Raw genomic sequence first — 22,424 nt, 5'->3', positions numbered from 1 at the left:
ATGCTAGTTGTTCCTAGTTTGTCAGTTTGTACCTAGTTTGAGTAACCTCGTCGAAACCAAACTCACTGTGTGGTAACAGGTCCTCACTTACTATCGAACCTACCCCCTCATTATCCTCTCAGACCAACTCATTCTAACTGTATCAACCATCAGAAGGCGTCATGGATTTTTTTAAGGCACCTTAGTAATAACTGTAGATTGCTTTACACACACCATTACAATACATCAGGTGCACTGTGCAGAGGAAGAACGCTACTCAAAACCAATGTGTAACTTTTCAAAATAGTTTATTAATGCTATAAGGGAATCTGAATGTCTTTCCATTAAACATACAGGTGCAGACTGAGGGAGCAAGGTGCTGCTTTGCAAACATTTGCTAAAGTTTTGGTTACATTTAATTATTTTGTACAGACCATAGAAAGTATACAAAGACTGTATAGCTGCTGGCCGGTGTTTACTTTAAGGTAACATGATTATAATTTCTCATCTGAAAGCTTATTTGGCTTTTTTGTCTAAACATAGGGAGGGCCTCTTGATAGGCCTTTCATCATACAGCATAAATATCTGGTGCCCAGATATTTTGGAGAGGTTTTGTTTTACTTGAGGGGAAATGCTTTTACTTCATGTTGCCACAGGTCTTTTGTCAGTGGAGACACATTGGAGACACAGTGGAGATCACTGCAAATCATCGTGGTTCTGGGTAGACTCATTGATCACCTGTGGATGAGAACAAATTAATTAGGATTCTGTCATTCATGTATTCATTAATTATGAAATCATTTGATCAAATCACAGACTCACGTCAGGAGACCTAGTGTGTGTTCATTAAAAAACAAGGACTTTGTGGCAAGTACCAAAAGTACCAAAGAGTAATAATAACATTGCCTGGTTAATGTCCCTCATTGTATCTTCAATAATGCATAGCATTGTAGTCTCTGTCATATTGGTTTGAACTAAGGTCATACCTGACCATCCCTGGTTTCAATGGTCTTGATCAGTACCCTCTTGGTGCTTGTACTTTCCACATGGGGTCTGGACTCCAGAACCATAGTTTCTGGTGACATGAAGATTGTGTTATATTGAGAACTCAGCAGTCATCGTCGATTCATCTGATCATGTAGGATTTATATTTTTGATGAAGAGCTCAATCTACCTCTCAGGTTCATGGAGGAGAAGTTCGGCAGTGGAGTGGAAATCCTGTAAAAAAGCACGTTTGTATAACAACACAGAAACACATTTGTCTTTTACAGAATATTAAAAAAAACTTAATTAACCGTAACAGTAATCCAGTGTCACCTGCTCTCCTCTCCTTCCAGCAGCTTCCTGTAGGTGGCAATCTCAATGTCCAACGCCATCTTGACATTGAGCAGGTCCTGATACTCCCTCAAGTGACGGGCCATCTCATCCTTCATGTTACGGATGTCTTCCTCCAGACGCCCAATGGTGTCCTGGCAACTTGTCGTCTCCAAGGAGAAGTTCTCTTCCATCTCCCTGGTCTGGCGTTCCAGTGACTCATTCTGTTTGTGTCAGGGAGGGGCAAAGGGAGGACAATGCCTAAAAGAGTACTCTTTTCTACAGAGGCTTTCCCTTCTGTGTTCCCTTGTCAACGCCCCTTTACATATTGAGTCAAGCGAAGTCTAAGTTTAAACAACAAAGAAGAGGAAGAAGTATTATTTTGACATTCTCCCTGAGATCTGCGACGGGGTGTGAATTTGAAGAACACAGGAAGGTGCAACATTCTGAAAATGGGACTCCTACTTCCTCGATCCTATCTCCCCCATGTTGATGTGAGCGGGAGAGGACCAAGCAGACTTACCATGCCTTTAAGGGAGTCCACCTCACAGGTAAGAGCCTGCACCTGCCGTCTGTAGTCATTGGCCTCCTGCTTGGCCACTCGGAGGGCTTCGCTGTTGCGGCCCGCTGCCTCGGTCAAGTCAGCAAACTTCCATTCACAAGCACAAGGTAAAAAAGAGAAAGGGATTTACATTTAGTCATTTAGCAGACAATCTTATCCAGAGCGACTTACAGCAAGTACAGGGACATTCCCCTCGAGGCAAGTAGGGTGAAGTGCCTTGCCCAAGGACACAACGTCATTTTGCACGGCTGGGAATCAAACCGGCATCCTTCTGATTAATAGCCCGATTCCCTAACCACTCAGGCATCGGACCCCCCCCCCCCATGGATGATCTGTACTTTATGATCCGTTAGCTTAACTCACATTTAACGCATGCCCATACCACTCGGAGCCTGGGCTTAACCCCCTTTTTGTTAAACTCTTTTCTTCCTGTCTAAAAACAAAAACAGCAAAAGAAGCACCCTATAAGTCTGTACCTTGGACTTGTACCAGTCCTCTGAGTCCTGGATGTTCTTGGTGGCCAGGTTCTCGTACTGCAAACGCACGTCTCTCAGCGCTGCCGTCAGATCAGGCTTGGCCACGTCCACGTCCACCTGCAGATGCTGCTCCTGCATCTGGCTCTGGAGCTCCAGCAGCTCCTGGGGGGTCAGGCACATTAGCTAGAGGCTCTGTGAGTTCAGTCCAAACCAGTCGTTTTTTGAATCATGCGCTTGATTTAAGACGCAAAACAGCTTGGTTCTTGGTAGCTGGCCAAGTCATTCAAACACGTTTGGGACCCAGGGTTAAGAGGGAAAGGACGAACGGGGTAAACGAGTGCTTACTTCATCGTGAAGCTTCTTGAGGAAGTTGATTTCTTCCTGAAGTGACTCCACCTTCCGCTCCAGGTCCAGTCTGGCAAGAGCAGCATTATCCACATCCTGCACAAGTACATCTATCAGGAACGGGCTCTCTTGTTATGGGAACTCTCACACACTAGTCACACAGACCCACACAGCTCACACACACCACCATTATGTCAAATCTCAGCAGTGGCAAGCTTTTGACAATGCCCTCGCCTTCAGGGCACACTAACTCTACGTTTGGCAGATGGGCACGATCTGCTCTGTCAGATACAATGAGGATGTTGCCACTTCAGTTCACAGTGCTTCACAGTGCACACTGCGCACACACACACACACAGGCAAACCCAGTGCACTGACCCATAGGAACAATCGTGCACAAACACAATAACACAAACCACACACACAAAACCCCACAACAGCCGGTTTTGTCTGGGTGCTGCTGGTAATTGAGGTATTAGCACGGACACAGCTCTGCCCAGCTCTAATGCCTGAGACAAAGTATGCCATTCAGCAGTGTTCCTGGACCGAGAGGCTGACTGGCTCTGCCCTCTGTGTTCCTGGCTGCCAGTCTGGCTAGCCAAAGGGGCTGCGTAGGTTTAGGGGCGGACAGTGGGGACATGTCCCTGCCAATATCAAGAGACAATTAAAGGATCCCCACCGATAATTAGGGGAGGTGTTAGCAAATAGGGTGATGTTTAGTACCACTACCAATCAATGTTCAAACCGAATCTTTATCCTTGCGGTCTACTGATCGTCAAGGTTGCAGTTATGCTGCCCTCAGCAGTCAACCTGAACCAAGTACATAGTCCCCTGACGCTGAAGGAAATCACACTGCAAATGGAACGCGCGTGTCACTGGCGCTGACTGCATTTAAACTGTATTACAGCTCAATGCGCCTCTTGTTTTTCATGCCTATGTGTTAGTGGATGCCTTGTGGAAGAGCACCACCTCTAACCCTACTTCATAAAAATGGCTCTGACCAATCATGATGCGAGCTACAACTCATGTCTGAGACATTGAGGTGTGTTTTAAACAAATCACATTTATTCTGTCGACAGAGTTCGTCTCCCAAACTTGGACACATCACATGGTGTTCTTTTCGCTCTGATAAACACTGGCGTCCAGACTGTCCAAACCAGCCAGCCACCCAGACTGACAGAGAAAGATCCCCTACTGCAGGCTTGACTTGGCACCGCAGACACAGCTTGGCCTTTATGCCAGGCCAGTTCAGCAGGCCCAACTTTAATGCTGTATCTGCTGTTCTGACATCCCGTGGCTGCGTACTCTTCGTTCCACATGGCCAACTTTGATAGATTAGATAAGGAAAAACAAGTTAGGAGGTAAGGTGTTTAAACTAAGTTTGTTCCTGAGTTCGCTGTTTAAAGCTAGGGCCGCGATTGACTGTATTCTGTCATGAAAATGCTTTTGTCAGTGTGCAGGACCTTTACAGGAACAGTAAGTGTTGATCATACCGGCCTGAAGCTATGCATAGTGTTTTCAGCCTCCTCACGCTGGACAATCTCGTCTTGCAACCTGCAAAGACAGAAAAAAGTTGATCTCAGGTGCAGACTGAGGGAGCAAAGTGCTGCTTTGCAAACATTTGCTTTTCTCTTTATCCCCCCCCCCATCCAACCCCAGCCCCCCTAAAAAACTAACAAAAACAAACTCCCACGTCTAGATATGTACTGTCCTCTGAAAAAGCATTTTAGGACCTACATGTTATATTATAAATTAAACAACAATTCATAAAACTTTTTACAATTCATAAAACTTTTTATGAATTAATTGTAGCAGTAGGCTGATTTAATTTGTATCTGGGCTTACTTCTCTCTGATTCGCTCGATGTCGTCTGCAAGGTTGTCCCGGTGAACATCGACTCGGGCCTTTTCGTTTGTGAGTTGGTCGACTTGACGTCTGAGTTCCCGCATCTCTTCCTCGTAAAGGTCGCCAATGCGGGACGTACCTTTCCCACGCAGCTGCTCCAACTCCGCCTGGAGAATCTTGTTTTGCTGCTCCAGAAAACGTACCTTTTCGATGTAGCTGGCAAAACGGTCGTTCAGACTTTGCATCTGCGCTTTTTCATTGGTGCGGTTGGTTTTAAATTCGGTGTTGATCGCATCGGACAGGGAGAAGTCTAAGCTCTCAGATGACAACCGAGGCATCGGTGCATTGCTGCGGACCCTATGAGTTTTGGAGGCACGGATGGTCGGTGCGGAGGATAGACCGAAGGAGACCCGGGAGCGCATCGGGCTGGAGAACTGACGGCTTGAGTGGCTGGACCAGCTAGGTCTCTCTGCTCCTCCAAACATCCTTTCGTATGAGGAATTCGTTTTTCGAAAAGACATTGTGTATCCAGCAGTCTTTTACACGGTTAGCTGATGTAATGCTCTCCTGGAGTTTGCTGCTGCTGTACCTTGCTGTCTCCGTAGAGTTTCCCAAACTAAGAATGTGTCCCAGGACGAGATTTATAGTCCACTCCTTATGCAAATGAAATAACTGGCCTTGCGAATTTGAGTGGCACCACGGGAATCCTATCAGAGAGAGCGAAAGCATTACACTTGGAGCTATTCTTCTTAAACCGCAGGAACACTATACCCATATATGTCTAAGAATGACAATTACAGGGACCAGTCAGAAACTGATTAAACTGAATCCAGCATGGTGGACAGAATCAGAGGTATGTTTTCTAAAGAGGGAGAGGGGAGACGTGAGACTTGAAGACAGGTCTTTTCACTTTTAGACGTTAGGATTCCAACAATTTATTCAAGATTTCTTCCTGTGAGCAAAACTTTTCACTATATTTTATTTATGATGAACAGCATGGTCAAGTCAAGACATAGGGAATATGTGTTATGTTTGTGTGTGAGAAAGTTCTTATACTTATAAGTGCTTATACTAACTTATACTTACATTTACATACATTTACATTTAGTCATTTAGTAGATGCTCTTATCCAGAGCGACTTACAGTAAGTACAGGGACATTCCCCCCAAGGCAAGTAGGGTGAAGTGTCTTGGCCAACGACACAACGTCATTTAGCACGGCAGGTATTCAAACCGGCAAACTTATACTTATACTGTAAGTACTTATAATAAATAATAATTAAAATTAAAACTTAAAATAAATCCAGAGTTATTATGAGTAAGTCTTTGCGCCATGGTAATGTATAAGTATAGTATAGGTTTATTAGGTTAGTATAGGCTTATAGGGTTAGTATATGTTATTATGTGTATTAGAGGTTTAGTATACTGTACTGTATTATTTTGTATATTTAGGAGGTTTATTATATTTTAGCTTATCATCGATTTAATCTATGTTAAACTGAATACTTATATGTTATGTTATGCCAGGTTGCAAGAATTTCAGTGCCCAGTTTGACCCTGACATTAAAAGACTTTAATCAGTTATTGATTGTAATGTTTCTGCCAGAGAGAAAACAGAACAGCAGTTTGACCATGACAGACCGCGGATGCACATCCACATCAGTCAGCAGGAGCTCACGCTGGGTTTATGGGTAACAACTCCAAAAAAAGGATTGATTTTTACTGTAGAAGTTAGCCAGAGTTACAGCCTTTGCTGCAGGCCTTATATGGATGATCAATGCACTAAAAGCTTATCAAATACTCCATTAGCCATTTTCAAGCTCTTCCGACTTCTCTCTGTATGATCATAAAAAGGCACATTTGTGTAATTAGGTGATAGGTATTTGATTGCTTTTATTTCTCTCATTCTGTATGCGTCTATGTTCATGTACGTGTGTGTTTGTGTGCCGGCAGGTGTACAGTACTGTCTAAACTCATTTGATTTTAGGCAAGTCATAGGCAGTTTGACAACAGAAGCCTGTATTCTGCCAGTCATAGGCAGTTTGACAACAGAAGCCTGTATTCTGCCAGTCATAGGCAGTTTGACAACAGAAGCCTGTATTCTGCCAGGGAAGCTGCCATGCAGGCCCAGAAGTGCTGATATTCTGTGATTCCGATCGGAGACAGGGACAGCTGAGGTAATGAAATCGTAGCCCTCCGTCCCAGTGGAACTGTAGCTTGGAGCTTGACATTCTGCTGATGACCCTGTCCACCTTATCGTTCCATCGATCCCAATTAGAGTGTGTTTTAATCTCAGTGTATAAACCCCACCTTTGCCAAAGGAATATTTCCATAATCGTTCACACACAATGGATGTGTCACTCTAACAATTGAAGATGGATAGTCTTGATGCAGATTTGTTCAATCTGAACGCATTTAATACCTCAGTCAACTCTCAGTTGGGATGGAATCTTGGAGTCTTTGTTTTCATTCAAATGTGGGGGTTCATTTGTTTAGTTTGTTTGAACAGTTTAACAAAGCTCTGTGGCGATGTTAGTACTGTAGCTCTGGCCAGTGTTTACTGGGGCGGATTATGTGCTGTGTGTCAGTAACCTCTCTTGTCTGACCTCTGCTGCATTAAGCTGGTGAAATGTGGAAAATTCAGACAGCCAATAGGATGACAGTTAAAAAGAGTGAAAGGGAGAGACATTTGATTGAACCGTTACATCAGTGGCACGGGGCAAAAGCAGTGTGGATGGAACACTCCTGAATAACCAGAGTGCTGTTCCTGGCACTGGTTTGGCTATTGCTGCTGTCGATATGTTTAATTCCTGTTCATTACACTTCGGACCATTGGAGTTTTTCTGTTGAATATTGTCGGAATAATTCTTTCAGATTAGTTGTCCTCTTCGAATTCTCCACTCACACTTATTACACCACACATGCACAAACACACATGCACAAACACACATGCACAAACACACATGAACACACAGACCTACGGAACATAAAATACCGAGATGAGAGCTGTTATTGTTTATACTGGTGTTTGGGTGTCTGATGTAATGGAGAGAATGCTGTCTCCATTACATGAAGAGGACGTCCACTGTCAAACAAAGCAGATGACTGTACAGCAAACAAGAACCTTTACCTTCAAAGTTGGGTACCATGCATAACAGTATATCATTTACAAACCACCTTTGAGAAACAAACCACCTTTGAGAAAGTACATCATTCATTTGTGAGAATCCTTAAAATATTGCATACCTGAACCAATCCGATTAGGAGATCCAATTACTGTAAGAGAGAGAGGCAGCTCTGAATGCACCAAGTCTCTTAAAGAGCCATTTGAAACTGTTCTGGAGAGACACTGGCAACACGCTGTAACTGCCCAATTCAGGATGATCTAATAATTTGAGCTGTGGGCAGCAGTTGAGTCGCTTTCAGGATTTTCCTATGAAGCTTTTTTTAGGTGGACAAAGCAATTAATCACATCTGCAGACAAAATGTTGTGTGTGTATGACTGTGTGTGTATGTGTGTGTGTGTGAGGAGAACAGACAGAGATGCCTCCAACCGTGCCGCCATCTCAAATCTGTGAGCAGTACAGCATTAGGATCAGCATCCTCATCAGCGTTTCATTGGAGGAACGGTAGTGTATCTCCATTTGCAGAGACATGAATGAGTCTGTCTCGTAAATTATGGTGACAATGGTGCTTTACATTTGGGAGGTTTGTTTGAGTCTCCTGTCCACTTGTGGGCCTGAAGAATCACGGAGTGCCCCAGACTGTTATGGTGAACCAGAGAGTAGACAAGGGCATAGACAGAGTGGGTTAGAATTAGATTCTATTGATTTGAATCAATACAGACGACTGGTAGTTTTTTTAGGCGCATGTTTCACATTGATCAACGGAATGCAGACAGTGGGATTGTAATTGTTGTTTGCGATTGTAAATCAAAAGCCTCTATGCCACTTTGTACTGGAATACAACTATTAGACAAGCTAGCATCAGAGAATGCCAGAAACCTACTTCAACCACAGTATGTACAAAAATCAAATGTGTGGGACAAAATAACAAGTAACTTATTGTGGTATTATGACCACTGTTTAACTGACATTAACAAAACGTTATTTCCCTCAAGCAACACGACTTGGCAACCTTACTTATGCCAGTCAACTGCTCCCAAACCATGAGAGCTGGTAGAAGATAAGTGCTTCTGTTTTGGGATGTCATGGGCCCAGACCACAGGCGCTGGCAGGGAGAAAAGCTCCTCTGTTTCATCTCCCATGACTGTGAATCACAGGCCTGTGAGCCCAGTATCCATGGTGATTGAGTCAAAACAGTCAGAGCAGTTCTCTGAGCCAGAGCGACCTGTTTCGGTTGGTCCTGTCTGGAGGTGAACACTGGACATGACCTGAAGGCCAGCCTTTTGTTACTCCCTACCAGGTTAGCAATGTAGGAGTCATGAGGAAACGCAATATAATCCACACTTGGACACAGTTGTGCACATTTCTATCATTGATATGATCGTAAGTGTCGACAGACTTACTGTACTGTAAGATTCATTGTTTGTTGATGGCTGCATTTTCATGTGTTTCCATACTATGTGACATGTGATTAGGAAGGAGGGTTGTATAACTCCTTTCCTCAAGTTTTTATCTGGCTGTGTATTCATCAATGCTTAAGTCTATACCAACAGGAATGTTACCGGTAAAGTGGTCTAAGGAAGGGTAGTGTTTTATGCAGGATGGAACTTGACACAAGTACGGAAGGACTGTAAAGCAGCACCTATTGTCCAGGTCCCTATGACAACGTGTCCTGATTTTGGAAGATGTCCAGAGAGAGAAAACTGTCTATAGGATTACTTTGTAGAAATGTTCTTTCTTTAAGTGTGTGCCTGTCTATCTGCCATTTTAAATCTAATATTGTATATATTATTCCTTTGTTCACATACTTTATCTCACACAAACAGCAACACTAAATGTTCTCATCCTCATCTTGGGATTTTGGTCCTCAAGTAAAAGGTTAATAGCATCCCTCACACCAGGAGCTAATGTGTTATTGACCAGCACCCTAAGTGTCAGATGCACTCTCAGGTTCTGCCCTCCTGAAGGTGTCTTCCAGCCAGTCAGACATCAGCACACAGCACGCTTCATTCCCTCCCACGGCGCTCAGCCTCTCAGGAACAGTGGTGTTGGATTCACTCAGGTGTGAGGTGATGACTGAATGACGGATGACTGAATGATTCTCGGACAGAGATAGATATATCTGTCTTATCTTCAAACTGACTGCATGCTCTGTTTCTCTACTGTGCTGTTTGAAATGTTTCAAACTGACTTCATGAATCAAGCAGTATCAACTGTTTGTGCATGCTTATTAAATGGAAGCATGGTACCCCATTGACCCTTGGGGAAGACAGCTAAGAAGATAGTAATGGTAGAAGTAAATAGGGGTATTCATAAACAATCTGTCTTGACAACTGGCTTCTTGTTATGTGAAAAATTGTGAATTTACTCCCAAATAGTGTTTGTATGTTTAGGTCGAGACATGATCAAGTTGTGCTTCAACAGAATTGTCATAAAACTTATGACTATAAGTTTAAACTCATATTACATTCACACGGCTATACAGTACAATGTTGATTCAATTTTAGGATCATAATTGAATGTCAGTATAAAGCTGGTATTATTACATTGATATTGGCTTCATAAAACATCGGACAGATTTGATTGGAAGCCTATTATGGGTCTGTCATGATGACTTCCACCGCACAATTTAATAGAGTTTACAGGACAGAAGAGGTCCTTGTATGTATTGTATATATTGGCTTAGAAGCAGGGCTGCAAATGGAAAATGTGAGACAGGCATTGTTCTGCATCAGACCAATCAAATTGTTCTGTTTTATTCATTTCTGACCTGTTCTAAAATTGACATTCTTCAATCCATGTCCTCTACACTAACTTGAATGATGTGCTGTTTTGGTAGAATGTCTCATTTTAAGGAGGAAGTTTAAAGGAAATATATAGGTAATCTAGTTAATAAATTAACAAATTCCTTTTAACCCCTTATACTGTACAACTTCTTTCTGTTGTGAATTTGGGCAGTACTGTCTATTGCCACTGGGTGACACCACAGAGTTACAATGTCAATGTAAATACTTCAGTCTGAAAAACCAGAAAACTTGAAGACTAAAGTTGAGGTTGTTTATTAGATTCCGTATTTTCAAAGGAAATGAGTAGCTATACAGTTGTTGACAAAAGCTGCCATAAGAATATACTGTACATATAATGTCTGATGCGCTGTGTTAGTTTTCTCTTACTTTGTATTGTAAATCTCAGTAGCGCTCTATAAATATTGCCTTTTTGCCAAGACCTGGACTGAAAGGGAAAACAATGCTCCATACTGTATTTACAATTCACCGTGAACAAAGATGAAAAGTAGACAATTCTACCTTAAAAGGTCAATCAATCGTTAATTTCTTTGGCTTTGTAGACAGATTTAAATATGCTTCCCATCAGATGACTTAGAAGTCCAATACAATACACTGTGCATTATAGCTGTGCTGCACCATGTCATCCAACATCCTGTTGTTTTACAAAAATAAGTAAGATGGATGATGTTCAGACACAATGTATCTGGAAATAAAAATGAGGCACGTCTCTCTTAAGTCGCCACACACACAGGAAATAAGATTAAGCTGCAGAAGTTCTGTACACAAACACACACACGACTGCTTGTCTGCAGAGAGTATAAGTCCTTATAAGGAGTACTATGACTTCAACCATTTTAAAACAACTACCAGCTAAATCCGGAATACCACGCCACTATCACAGACACAGTGTGGAATCAGGAGTGTGGCGCTGCGTTACAGTATAGGACAGTACTGCCCACAGTTGACATGGAGAGACTCCAGGGATTCCCGTGATGGCAGTGCCCTCCTCACTACGTTCTGAGAGCGGCTGGGTTGTTCCACAGCCAGGCGCGAATCCCTGCAGTCTCTGACCTCCGGGTGCACTTTCCCGTCGGCCATCTTGAACTCCACGGATGCAAACGACGACATGCTGCCGTTCTTCTTCACCCACGTCTTGGAGGTGTCGACGGTCGGCGACACCCTGACGTCTCTTTTCATCCGGGACTCGACCCTCCCACTGCCGACGCTGAGGTTGTCCTGGAAAGGGTCAGAGTCGCTGTCGTGGGGCATGTTGTAGTAGGAGCAGTTGGGAGTGGCGGGCTTAGCCATCTCCTCCAGCTCCGAGGACGAGAGGACAGCAAGCGCAGAATGTTGGTTCGCACAGTGGTTGTGAGGAAGGTCCTCGCTCGAATTGCTCCGAGCCGTGTCTCCCGACGTGTTGTCTAGATTGCTGTACATCCCCGTGGAGACGGGAGGGGATTTGCGGATGAGGTGGTTCTCTTTGAGGAGCCACCTGCCCTGGTCTATCAGAACCCCGTCACCAGACTCAACGTCTGTTTGTAAAGGAATGCTCCGCACAGGCTCTGGGTAAGGTTTGGATGAGCTTCCAGCACTGTAATAGGACAAGTCTTCAGCTGAGGCTCTAGGGTTAGAGTCATAAGAGGTAAAACTCCCTCCACTTTTTAGTCTGGGATTAAATATTTCCGCTTTACTTCCTGTAGATACTTTAGAGGGTGTGAGCTCCCTGTTCAGGCCTCCGTTAGAAGTATTGAATGTATGTTTTCCTCGGACAGAGTGAGCCTCAGAGTCTTCCTCTCCGCTCTCGGTGGACAGGTCTGTAGACATCTGGGACTTGTACCCTCCACTCTCTGAGGTCTCCGGTCTGTAATCAGAAAGATCGGACGTGTTGGGACTTGGAAGACGTTTTTTCCCATATTGACTATCCTCTCTCTTTTTGGGAATGAGCATTTCTTTTGTTGGTACAATACGGGCACTATCGGGTTCAATTCGGATATTGCCTTTGGAGTCATATGTAAAGGTCAGGGAGGATGACATCAGGGCAGAGTTGACAAAGTCAAGCAGTTCCTGTGATATCTCCACCGGGTGAGGTAAAGTACTGTGGTTGCGCTCTTTATCATCCTCTTCATCTTCCTCTCCTTCTTCCGTTTTAAGCTCATTCGCCGTGTCCGTGCCCTGTCCATCCAATTCTTTGATCTCAAGTGATGAGTTGTTTGAACCTGAATTCAAATCTCCATCTTCAGATATATTTGTCTCTGCCTCTTCGATGCTATTTTTACTCTCTTCACAGCTACTCTTCTCTTCCATGTAAGTGGCCTCTTCGAGTATCTTTGTAATGGTGCGTGCTTTGACTAAATTCTCAACATCAGATTCAGCTGAACATCTGTGCTCCTCATCCCTCTCTTCCTCGTCCTCCTCGTTGTCTTGTATCTCTTCCTCGTGCTCCCCTTGCTCTTTTTCCTCATCCTCACATTCGTCTCCCCTCTCTTCTCCTTCGCTCTGTCCCCCTTCCCTCTCCTCTTCCTCCTCTTCCTCATCCTCCTCCCTCTCATGTACCTCTAGTCCATCCTCCTGCGTCTCTTCTTCATCTACATTCTCTCCTTCATCCTCCCCTCTCTCGTCCTCCTCCCCATCCTTCTCCTGTGTTTCATCCACTTCCTCTACATTCTCTCCTTCATCCTCCCCTCTCTCGTCCTCATCCCCCACCTTCTCCCGCGTGTCATCCACGTCCTCTTCTTTAACGTCCTCATCCTCCCATGTCTCCTCCCTGTCCTCGACTTCGCTCCCTGTATCTGGCACCTCCTCATCCTCTTCCTGCCTCTTCTCTTCCGCCTCCTTTTCCTCCACTCCTTCCTCCTCAATCTCTCCCGTCTCTTCTCTCTCTTCCCCCACTTCCTCCTCACTCTCTTCCTCTTCCTCTCTCTTCTCTTCACTCTCTTCCTCATCCACCCTCTTCTCGTCTCTCTCTTCCTCCCCTTCCTCCTCAAGCTCTTCCTCATCCACCCTCTTCTCGTCTCTCTCTTCCTCATCATCCCATCTCTCTCCCCTCTCTTCCGCATCGCTCCTGCCCCCCAGCATTTCCTCATCTTCCTCCATGTTCCCTTCTTCCTCCCTGTCTTCATCCTCCTCTATCTCCTTTGCCACTTCTTCCTCCTCCACTATTCCCCTAAGCATGTCCTCCCCGTCACTTTGCACTTCCTCCTTGTCCTCATCCTCTTCCATCTGATTCACCTCTTCCTCTGCCTCCACCTGCAGTTGCTCCATGTCCTCCACCTCATCTGTCTCCACCACCAAATCTTCATCTTCCTCAACTCTTTCCTGCTCCATGCCTTCACCCCCCTCTCCCTCATCTCCATGTTCCGTGTCTCCATCTCCGTCCTCTCCCTCTTCCTGGGTCTCCTCCACCTCTTTCTCCTCCTCACGCTCAGATCCGGCTGAGTCACAGACATTGACGTCATCTTCTGACTGTTTAGCTGGGTGCTCTGGTTCTAGGTGACCAGTATCTTCCTCACCTGATTGTACAGCTTCAGCTAAACTACCTACTTCTGCATCTGACTTGCCCTGGTCTGAACCCGACTTCAGAGACAGTTTCTCTTGTCGATCTGCTGTCGTCGATCTGCAGTCAGCTCTTTCTTCTCTGTTTGATTCTGTCCTGTCAGCTTCTGTTAATCCACCTTCATCAGACTCTGTGTGATGTTCTGAATGTTGCACTGTTTCAGTGTCACCTGCCTCTTTCTCAACCAAATCCTCATGAACGTTGTGTGGATTGTCGCCCTCCTCAGGCTCAACACTGCTACGCTCCCTTCCCTCCTCCTCCTGTACAGCCCGGCCTACATGACTGTCCTCAGGCCCTGCCTCGACCTCTGATGCCTTATCGCGTTCCCCAGCAAATAATTCCAGATCTTCCTCCGAGTCAGAGTGACGTCTGTTTTTCAGAGTTTCAGCGCAGCTCACGTCAGTCTCATATTGAGGGTACATTTTTGGCCCGGCCCCAACCAAGGTTGACAGCTGCTCTCTGAGTTCTTGGGGCATATCCAGCTCCTCCATGAGCTGCTCCATCTCAAACATGTGACTGCTGTGATCCTCGCCAACTTCAGAGGCCACGTCCAGGGCGAATTCTTGCTCCGAAAACTTGGGAGAAAGAGGTTGGCTTTCAAGCATGTCGCGCCGCTCCTGGAAGTCCTTCCAGCTTTGCCTCAACTGAGAGGAGGTCCTGCTCTGGAGCTCCGAGAGGCTCGCTCTCAGCTCCTCCTCGTCACCGATGGCGGAAATCTTCTGCAGGGATTCCATCACCAGCATGGCCTCCGAGCCGCTTCGTGAGTCGCCCGCGTAGGAGTCGCCCTTCAAGCTCTCTCGGAGGGTCCTCACAGACAGGAATGAGAGGAGAGCTTTCGATGGAGATCCAAACACCGACGCCACCTGCGATGAGAAGTCAGGCACGCTGTGGGACTTCTCCAGGCTGGTGAGGTTGTCAGGCCCAGAGGCCCTTCTTAAGGACTGGATGGATGAACAAAGCTGTCGTAAGACAGGTCTTATTGTCGCCGTGGGGCTCAGGTGGTTGGTCGTGGGAGGGGATTCGCGCTCTACTACGATGGCCGCCGCTGATTTGTGCATCCTCAGTCGGCTTTCTTGTTCTTTGGGGTCTATTCGGACGCTTGGCATTGAGATACAAAGCCCCTTTCTCTGTGCAGCTTGTGTATTTAGTAAATGTGAGGGTGGTGCCTCATAGGCAACAGGAACCGATAAACAGGACATGGATTTATGAATTTCTTTGTGTGGAAGACATCCATCTCCTGTGGAATCTTGCCCTTCTTCGGCCTTAATTTCTGACTCCGAATCGGCACCTATTTGGAAAATAACTTTAGTTCCGTGCTCGGGTTCGGCTGAGGCTACCTCTTCTTCGTAGGGCACAGGCTCTGCAGTGATTTTCTGAAGCCAGTTTTCCACATACTCTTGGGCATCTGATGGTGCAGAGGGAAGGGCGGGCATGGATACACTCTCACTCAACTCTGAATTCAGTTTTGGAGATGCTAGTCTGTTCTCGTTCATGGACTTCTGCTTTGTGATTTTCTTTTTGCCCTGTCCAAGGTGTTTGGGAGATAAAATGTTTAACATGTTCTTCTTCATTGCGGGTCTCACTACTCCTGAATCGGGTGTATTTACATTAAGTAAGCTATCCCTAGCTCCTTTTTTATTCATATTTAGCTGTTTTTTAGAAGACGTCCCATTCACGTTGTCTATGTTTAGTGCCAAACCTTTATTTTTCGTGGTGGTAGTTTCAACTCCACTTGCTTTGTGTTTTTTCTTAACTTTTTCAGTTTTAGGACCGTTCTGAAGGTTTTTATCACTTTCTGTTCCAGTCCCACTTTTCTTTCCTGAGGTACTACTCTTTTCGGGTGAGGAATACGTTTTGGTACTCTTTGAAGAGCTTGCTACGTTGTCCTTTTGTTTCTTATCCGAGCTGGTCGTTGAAGTCGGACTCTTCAGCTTTGGTTTCATCTTAACTGTCTTCTTTTTCTTCTCTACTTTACCTGGGGTCTCTTCTGACCCTGACTTCAGGCATTCCGTGTCCTTGGGAGGAGAACGTGTCCGTGAGCCTGCCATGGTGTGGGCCTCATTGTCAGTAAAAGGGGAGAGGTTATTGCACATTTTTTGTAAGGGAGACATGGGCTCCGATGACAAAGACAAGATTTCCTCTCTCCCTCTGTGCTGTGAGTCGGTGCTGGAGGACTGCCTGGTGAAATCCACATCATTGCTGGATGAACGTGGCCCAGAGTCTGTGGATGCTGGTTTACTCCGGGGCATGTTCTCAGGCCCTCCCTCCATGGAATACTGGGAATTCGCAAAATAGTTGTCGTAGCAGCCCTGCCCCTCGTAAATGTGCATCACGGTCTCCGTGATCTCCATCCCATCACCCTGTATCTGGAGTACCTCAGCGACCCCCGACGACTTGAGGGGGGACTGAGAGCCGTTACATCTGGGCCCCGCCGACCCCGTTTGTCTGGGCTTGGGCACCGGCCTGCTGCTGCTGGTGTTCTGTCTGACCACACAGTACCCCTCTGTCATCTCCCCATCTGCGTTCCTCTCCGTGTAAGAGTAAGTGCCCGTGGTGCTCTCTTGAATTCCGTTCTCGGTCACCACCTTCACACTCTCCACCGAGGCTCTCTTCCTCCTCGCGTTGCTGACGCCCGGCGTCGGGGTCCTCCTCGAGTTGGGCCCGCCCACGGCCGCCACCGTGCATTTGTCGTAGCCTCCCTCCGTAGCGAAGGCCACCCCCTTTGCTGTCCTGATCGGACGGTTGTCCTCTTTGGTTTCGTCTTCCCCGTCCTCACTGGCGGCTGTGGAGTCTTTGGGCAGGGCGTCGTTGGAGTCAGGGGAGCTGTTGACCGAGCCGGACTTGGAAGCACACAGTGTCCTCTGGTGGTTGCTGAGGCTGGAGCGGCTTAGCGTGGTCGTCCAGTGGATCATCTCCTCCTCCTTGATGGTCAGTCGGACCTTCATCTCCACCGTCATGCTGCCGTCTTCGTTGACCCGGAAGGACTTCTCGATGTCGTCATCCTGCGGCACGATGGAGGTGTGCTGTCTGCTCTCTGGCCCTGCACAGGTCTCCATGTCCACTGACCCCTGACCGCGGTGGTCGATGTCTGCCTCGATTGACCGCTGAGCTCGATGGCCGTTGGAACTTCCGTTCGACGACTTGTTTATCTGATTCACAACGTATCTCTCTGACGACAAGGAGAAATTTCTCGACCTTGTTCCGCTGGAGGACGATTTATTTTTGTCTGCAAAAGAGAGCGAGACAGAGCGACAGATGACACAGGACGTCGGACTGGGATCCAGGGCCACAGCTTTCGTCATTTGTTTTCACTGCGTGATTACGGCACAGGCGAGCTCACACTTACAAGTCAGAGGCTGCAACCTGGAGGCTTCCACAGACTCGGAGTTGCTCAGCTGGGCCATCTGTGAGGATCTCTGAGGATCGTAGTTTCCAGGTCTGAAGGGCTCATTGCCTGATGCAACAATCACTCCGGAGCATAGAATGAGTCCAGGGAGACCGTCAACCTGCAATATGAGAAGACTGATCCTTAACCATCCCCAGCTCACAGGGTAAAAACATTTTAAAGGAACCAAATGAAAACATAAGGAGATCAAGTACAGTTACTAACCCTAATAAAATTAAGTTATACTTGGCCATGTCATAAGGTAATATTCTTTGTGTTTTAAATAGTTTTTCAATCCTTAAACATAACAAAATATTTTCTTAAAATGTTTGTAACAAGAAGAGAGGACGAGTTCATGCATTATTCATTTAGAAGCTCAGATAGGGTTTTGTGCATCTTTCCTGATACTGTACAATTAGTTGTACAATGAATTTTGAAATACTAAACTATCAAACACATCTGATGTTTTCGCAAATGTCTCAGTCAGTCTGACGAGCTGTGGAGGCTTGTGCCAGGAGAGTCTATTTGTAGAATGCTGCACCAGGCACGCAACTGACCAATCCTCTATCCTTGACCTAGTCCGAACTCAGGAAAAAGGGAGTTGAGGTTTCTGATTTAGGGCCATGACAAACTGATAGTGACACGCTGTCAAGCCAATAGCGTCTTAATGTTGATCGACGGTACACCTATTGACTTCATTTTAAGGTACGTTTTCTGACAACAATCTTATCTGTACTAATAACAGACTTACGTTCCCAGAAAATCATTCTAGCTCAAAACACTTACCCTCCTGCCATCCGATGTGTATAGCTTGACGACACGGAACTGCAGAACCTGAGAAAGGTAATCCAACAAGGCGTCGAAGGAAGGGGCGGTTCTCTTATGCAACATGATGGTGCGCCAGACATTAGGGTCCCTATTCTTGAAGACCACAAGTCTCTTTGGTGTCCGCACGGCCAGCCTGGATGGCCTGTTGACCTCTTTGTTCCTTCTCCCCGGTGGCACTGCGGGGACACCCCTCTGCTTTCTCCGGCCAGCGCTCACCAGCCTTGTCGTGTTCCAAGGCACCTGCCTCCGGTTGACCACGTCGAGGTTGAGGGGCTTGACCCGCTTCTGATCGGAACATACGTAGGACCCACCGTCATGGAGGTCTTCCAGAGTCCTCACAGGGTGCGTCCCACGCGGTGTCGTGATGGTGCGCACCCCGAAGGGCAAAGGCACTTTCTTGGACAAAGTGTCCAAAAGGGCATCGAAGGTCTTGAAGGTGCGGCCATTGATGACCATGTGATGCCCACCAAACTGAGTGTCCCCACTCCTGTAGAAGCTGACTCTTCTGGAGGCAGAAGGGTCTGTGGTGGGCTGGAGGAGGGTCCTGGAGGTCACGGTCTGGACACTTGCTGAGGACACACCCTGTAAGGGCAGGTCTTGCAGGGGTGTGTTACTCATGTTGTCTTCGGATTGGCTATGGAGACAAAAGAGAGAGAATAATTCACTTTCATTTGACCTACATAATCATGTCAGGTTGATGTAATCAGCATGAGAGGTGGTAGTCAACTTAGACTTGTGCTTGTTGTCTTGCTGTTCAGTAAACGTAACTTGTGGCATGCAGTGGTGCTTGGCAAAGTAGATTTGACACTGAATGCATCGGTCACTAGTATATGATCCTTGTTCCAAAACTGCACCTGCTGGAAAGGGATTAGTTCCCTGTGGTGCTAAAAGACTGTTCTGAAGATTCTTAGAACCAGCAGGTTAAAAAGGATCACATCAACACAACAGACAATCCAAAGTTAAGTCTCTTCAAAGGGTAATCTTGTGTAATTGTCTAGAAATCAAAGACTTTTATAGATAATAAATATCAATGCAATAATCATTCTTTACAATTAAGCTATACAGTTGTTTCACATTCAAAAAACCTTTTGGAAGTGTTTTAAGGTTTACAAAACAGATACACAATGAAAGTATACAATACACCGAATGTAGCTGTACAATTATTTTAATATTTCTTATCATTTGTAATGGGATGAAGATGGATTCATACAATCCATTCATAAAATTGTATACAATGTCAACAATACCCCCTAGTACACAATCTGTTCTTAAGAACATCAGATAAGATGAAAACGGACAGAGCATAGTCTGCCAATGCATAATTTGTCACAGAGTGCCTGCTGACAGTAAACATGAACTTAACAGGTGCTACTCTAGTGCTCGATACAAAGAATGTTCTCTAAACAACACCACACCAATGATCGACCAACCCAGGCACGCCCTGGTGATAAGTAAAATACAAATTTAAATATAAATGTAACTTACCTGATTTCACATTTTCAATGAGTTGGTAGAAAGGGCAAAAGAGCAAATCCAGTGCACGGCTGCATTGGTCAAAGCTGCTCAACAGCATTCGCAAGGCTATTCTGGGGACATGCGACATCACAGGCAATTTGCTTAATCTTTGCTCACAGTTAATCAGCATATCAAGGTAAGGTAACGTGGGGGGGGGGAAGGAAATGACTCAAAATGGCACTGAATATCTTTTCTCGATGAAGTAGTCCTAATGATAGCATAAACACATCGCGGTACAGCAATTCAATAACACAACCATGTTCATCTATTGCATTTCCTATAAGCTATTTAAGAGGATGGGAGAGAAAAAACAATAATAAGAACGTGTGTGAGAAGTGTGAGATTAGTTCTATGTTAGAGGAGCGGATTAAAGTCATACCTGTCAAAGAGTTTATATAGCGAAAGACTAGAGATAAAACAGGTGGAGAAGGCTGTGTAGCGTTTGTGAAGGCTGTGTCTAATTTCCTAGCAGCCCAGTAATCAGATTTGAAGAGTCTTGGCCTAATAAGGATTAGGAGAGAGCTTTTACTTACAGTACTTGCTGACAGTGTGAGCAAGCTATGGGTTAGAGTAGAGGGTCTAAGGAGAGAATTTGTTTCGCCTCCCAACAGACAGTAGGCTGTAATTCTACTAGCCTATACTATGTGTCAATATAGTGACATTGTCAGACAAATTATCAAGCACAGCAGGTGTGTGTAACCAGGTATGCTTAGTTTTCCAAATCCGAAATAACTTCTCTTCTCATAGCTTAAATTGAATCCTCTTATTTGCTACGTTATATTTCAGGATGCTACTGACTATTCTTGACTATAATCTAAACAATACAATAGAGTGTTCTGGATACCCACGGGAACTTGGTCTTTGTAATGTCTTTAGTTCCAACACCCTCTGTGTTGCAAAGCCTTTCTCAGTCACACTGTGACATAAGTCCCACCCACAGTGCTGCAGGATCAATTCTAGAGAAGCCTAGATCCTAGCAGAGAGTTCAAAAGTACACACATCCTTCAATCAAGTAGAAGGACAGATACTCATGTTTGAAAAGAAGGTTGAAGTGCTGTCTACACCTTTTCACTTTCAGTTGAAGTAAAGAAGTATGGGCTTTGACATTGTTATACATTACATGTAGTCATTTAGCAGACACTCTTATCCAGAGTGATTTACAGTAATTACAGGGAAATTCTCCCTGAGGCAAGTAGGGTGAAGTGTATTGCCCAAGGACACAATGTCATTTTTCCAAGCCAGATTCAAACCGGCAACCTTCTGATTAATAGCCCGACTCCTTAACCGCTTAGCCATCTGACCATCTAATGAGCACAGTAATAAACATCACGAGCATCAATGTATTGCTTTATAAAGGGCCATACCTTAACATACAGAGGGGGAACCACTTTTCTCAGGCTTCCAGGGAAATATGTTCCCTTTGTGAACTCAGTGTAAAAGACTGGCGTATTATTCACATCTGGACCTGATCTGTCGTCAGATTAGACAGGTCATTAGGTAGGCAGCAGGCCTTTTTAAGTGTATTTGTGATTGAGTTTACATTTATAGTGTAGCTTACTGTACCCTGTGGGATTGTTCAAAATAAGACTGCATTTGATATAGCCTAGGCTGCGTATTCTGAAACCGCCACCTACAAATGCAGTCAGCCCTTTCAAGTATTTTGGCGGGATGATTGGTACGATACAGTCACGCCTACTCAATTTCTGTCAACAGTCACGTTGTCATGATCTCTTTCGATTAAGAGGATCAAATAGTGTCGACAAGGACCCGTAGATTAGAGGCAATTAACATTAGTGCCATTGCATATAAATTATCTGTCACAGACCGAGGTGAAGTTAGTTTCATATTGGACATTCGACATTCGTCTCACATTCGGAAGACTCTCCTTTGCAGCGTCGCGTTAGGGACCGGGTGAAAACTAAACCGTACAATTTAGAAAATGTATGTTTCATAATATTTCTATGGATATAAAACCTCAAACTGTCACCAAAGTATTCTAACAATGTCTGGTCTACCTCCACACCCTTTATCTTTTCAATAACGTTTTTAACAAAATGAAAATACATTGCTAATCTGTGAAAATGGCATAAAATCCTTGATAAAATTGATAACTTTTTCAAAATTGTGATAACAAATCTCAAATTGACACCTGATTATTTTAATAATGTCTGACCTACTTCCACACCCTTAACTTTTTCAATCAAATTTTAAAAGAAAATGGTTCTGCCACCTTATATTTTACTATCAATGTATTTGACGCACGCACTTCTCATCTTTAATTACTGGCCGATTTAATGTTGTAAATCCCTTTTGGCAATGAACACTTGAAATGAGAATGAGAAATTAGAAATTAACTTCCTAACCTCTGACTGTCACTGTATGGGTGGCACTCAAGCTTTTCGTAGGCTACTGTTGCAGCACGATGTAACAGTCATCTAGACATCTAAAATAGTTGGAGGCTATAGTGTTAGATTAAATGTTGACGTTGTTGTTTTTGTCAAGCCTACACACTTTCCAAGGAATCGAAAAAGAAATCTACAATATGGAATCTATGCTATGCCGAAACCTTCATATATAGGCCTATCCAAAATTATAGCCTGTAAAGGATGGTTTAAACCGAATGCATCTTTACTTAACCCTTCTAAGTCAAATCCCTAATATGCTAAATTAGGCAAGGTAATCATTAAGAAGAAAGCATTTGCTTTCATCTAT

The 22,424-nt window shown here is 44.9% G+C and overlaps 2 protein-coding genes across 2 annotated transcripts; both read right to left on the bottom strand.

The window, feature by feature from the left end:
• Nucleotides 1-279: 279 nt before the first annotated feature.
• Nucleotides 280-5,077, bottom strand: viml (vimentin like). Its single transcript, XM_067253446.1, has 9 exons — nucleotides 4,522-5,077; nucleotides 4,170-4,230; nucleotides 2,677-2,772; nucleotides 2,332-2,493; nucleotides 1,817-1,942; nucleotides 1,297-1,517; nucleotides 1,154-1,197; nucleotides 966-1,054; nucleotides 280-717 (listed from the first exon to the last, which is right to left on the bottom strand). The coding sequence occupies exons 1-9, from the start codon at nucleotides 5,040-5,042 to the stop codon at nucleotides 676-678; spliced, it is 1,362 nt and encodes a 453-aa protein (XP_067109547.1). The 5' UTR covers nucleotides 5,043-5,077; the 3' UTR covers nucleotides 280-675.
• Nucleotides 5,078-11,364: 6,287 nt separating this feature from the next.
• On the bottom strand, nucleotides 11,365-18,815 carry LOC136958822 (oxygen-regulated protein 1). Its single transcript, XM_067252934.1, has 3 exons — nucleotides 18,156-18,815; nucleotides 17,331-17,490; nucleotides 11,365-17,210 (listed from the first exon to the last, which is right to left on the bottom strand). The coding sequence occupies exons 1-3, from the start codon at nucleotides 18,813-18,815 to the stop codon at nucleotides 11,365-11,367; spliced, it is 6,666 nt and encodes a 2,221-aa protein (XP_067109035.1).
• Nucleotides 18,816-22,424: the final 3,609 nt, after the last annotated feature.

The sequence above is a fragment of the Osmerus mordax genome, chromosome 16 (genome assembly GCF_038355195.1).
Source record: "Osmerus mordax isolate fOsmMor3 chromosome 16, fOsmMor3.pri, whole genome shotgun sequence".
NCBI lineage: Eukaryota > Metazoa > Chordata > Actinopteri > Osmeriformes > Osmeridae > Osmerus > Osmerus mordax.
Note: the sequence above shows the minus strand (reverse complement) of the source record. Positions and strands in the feature narration are given on the sequence as shown.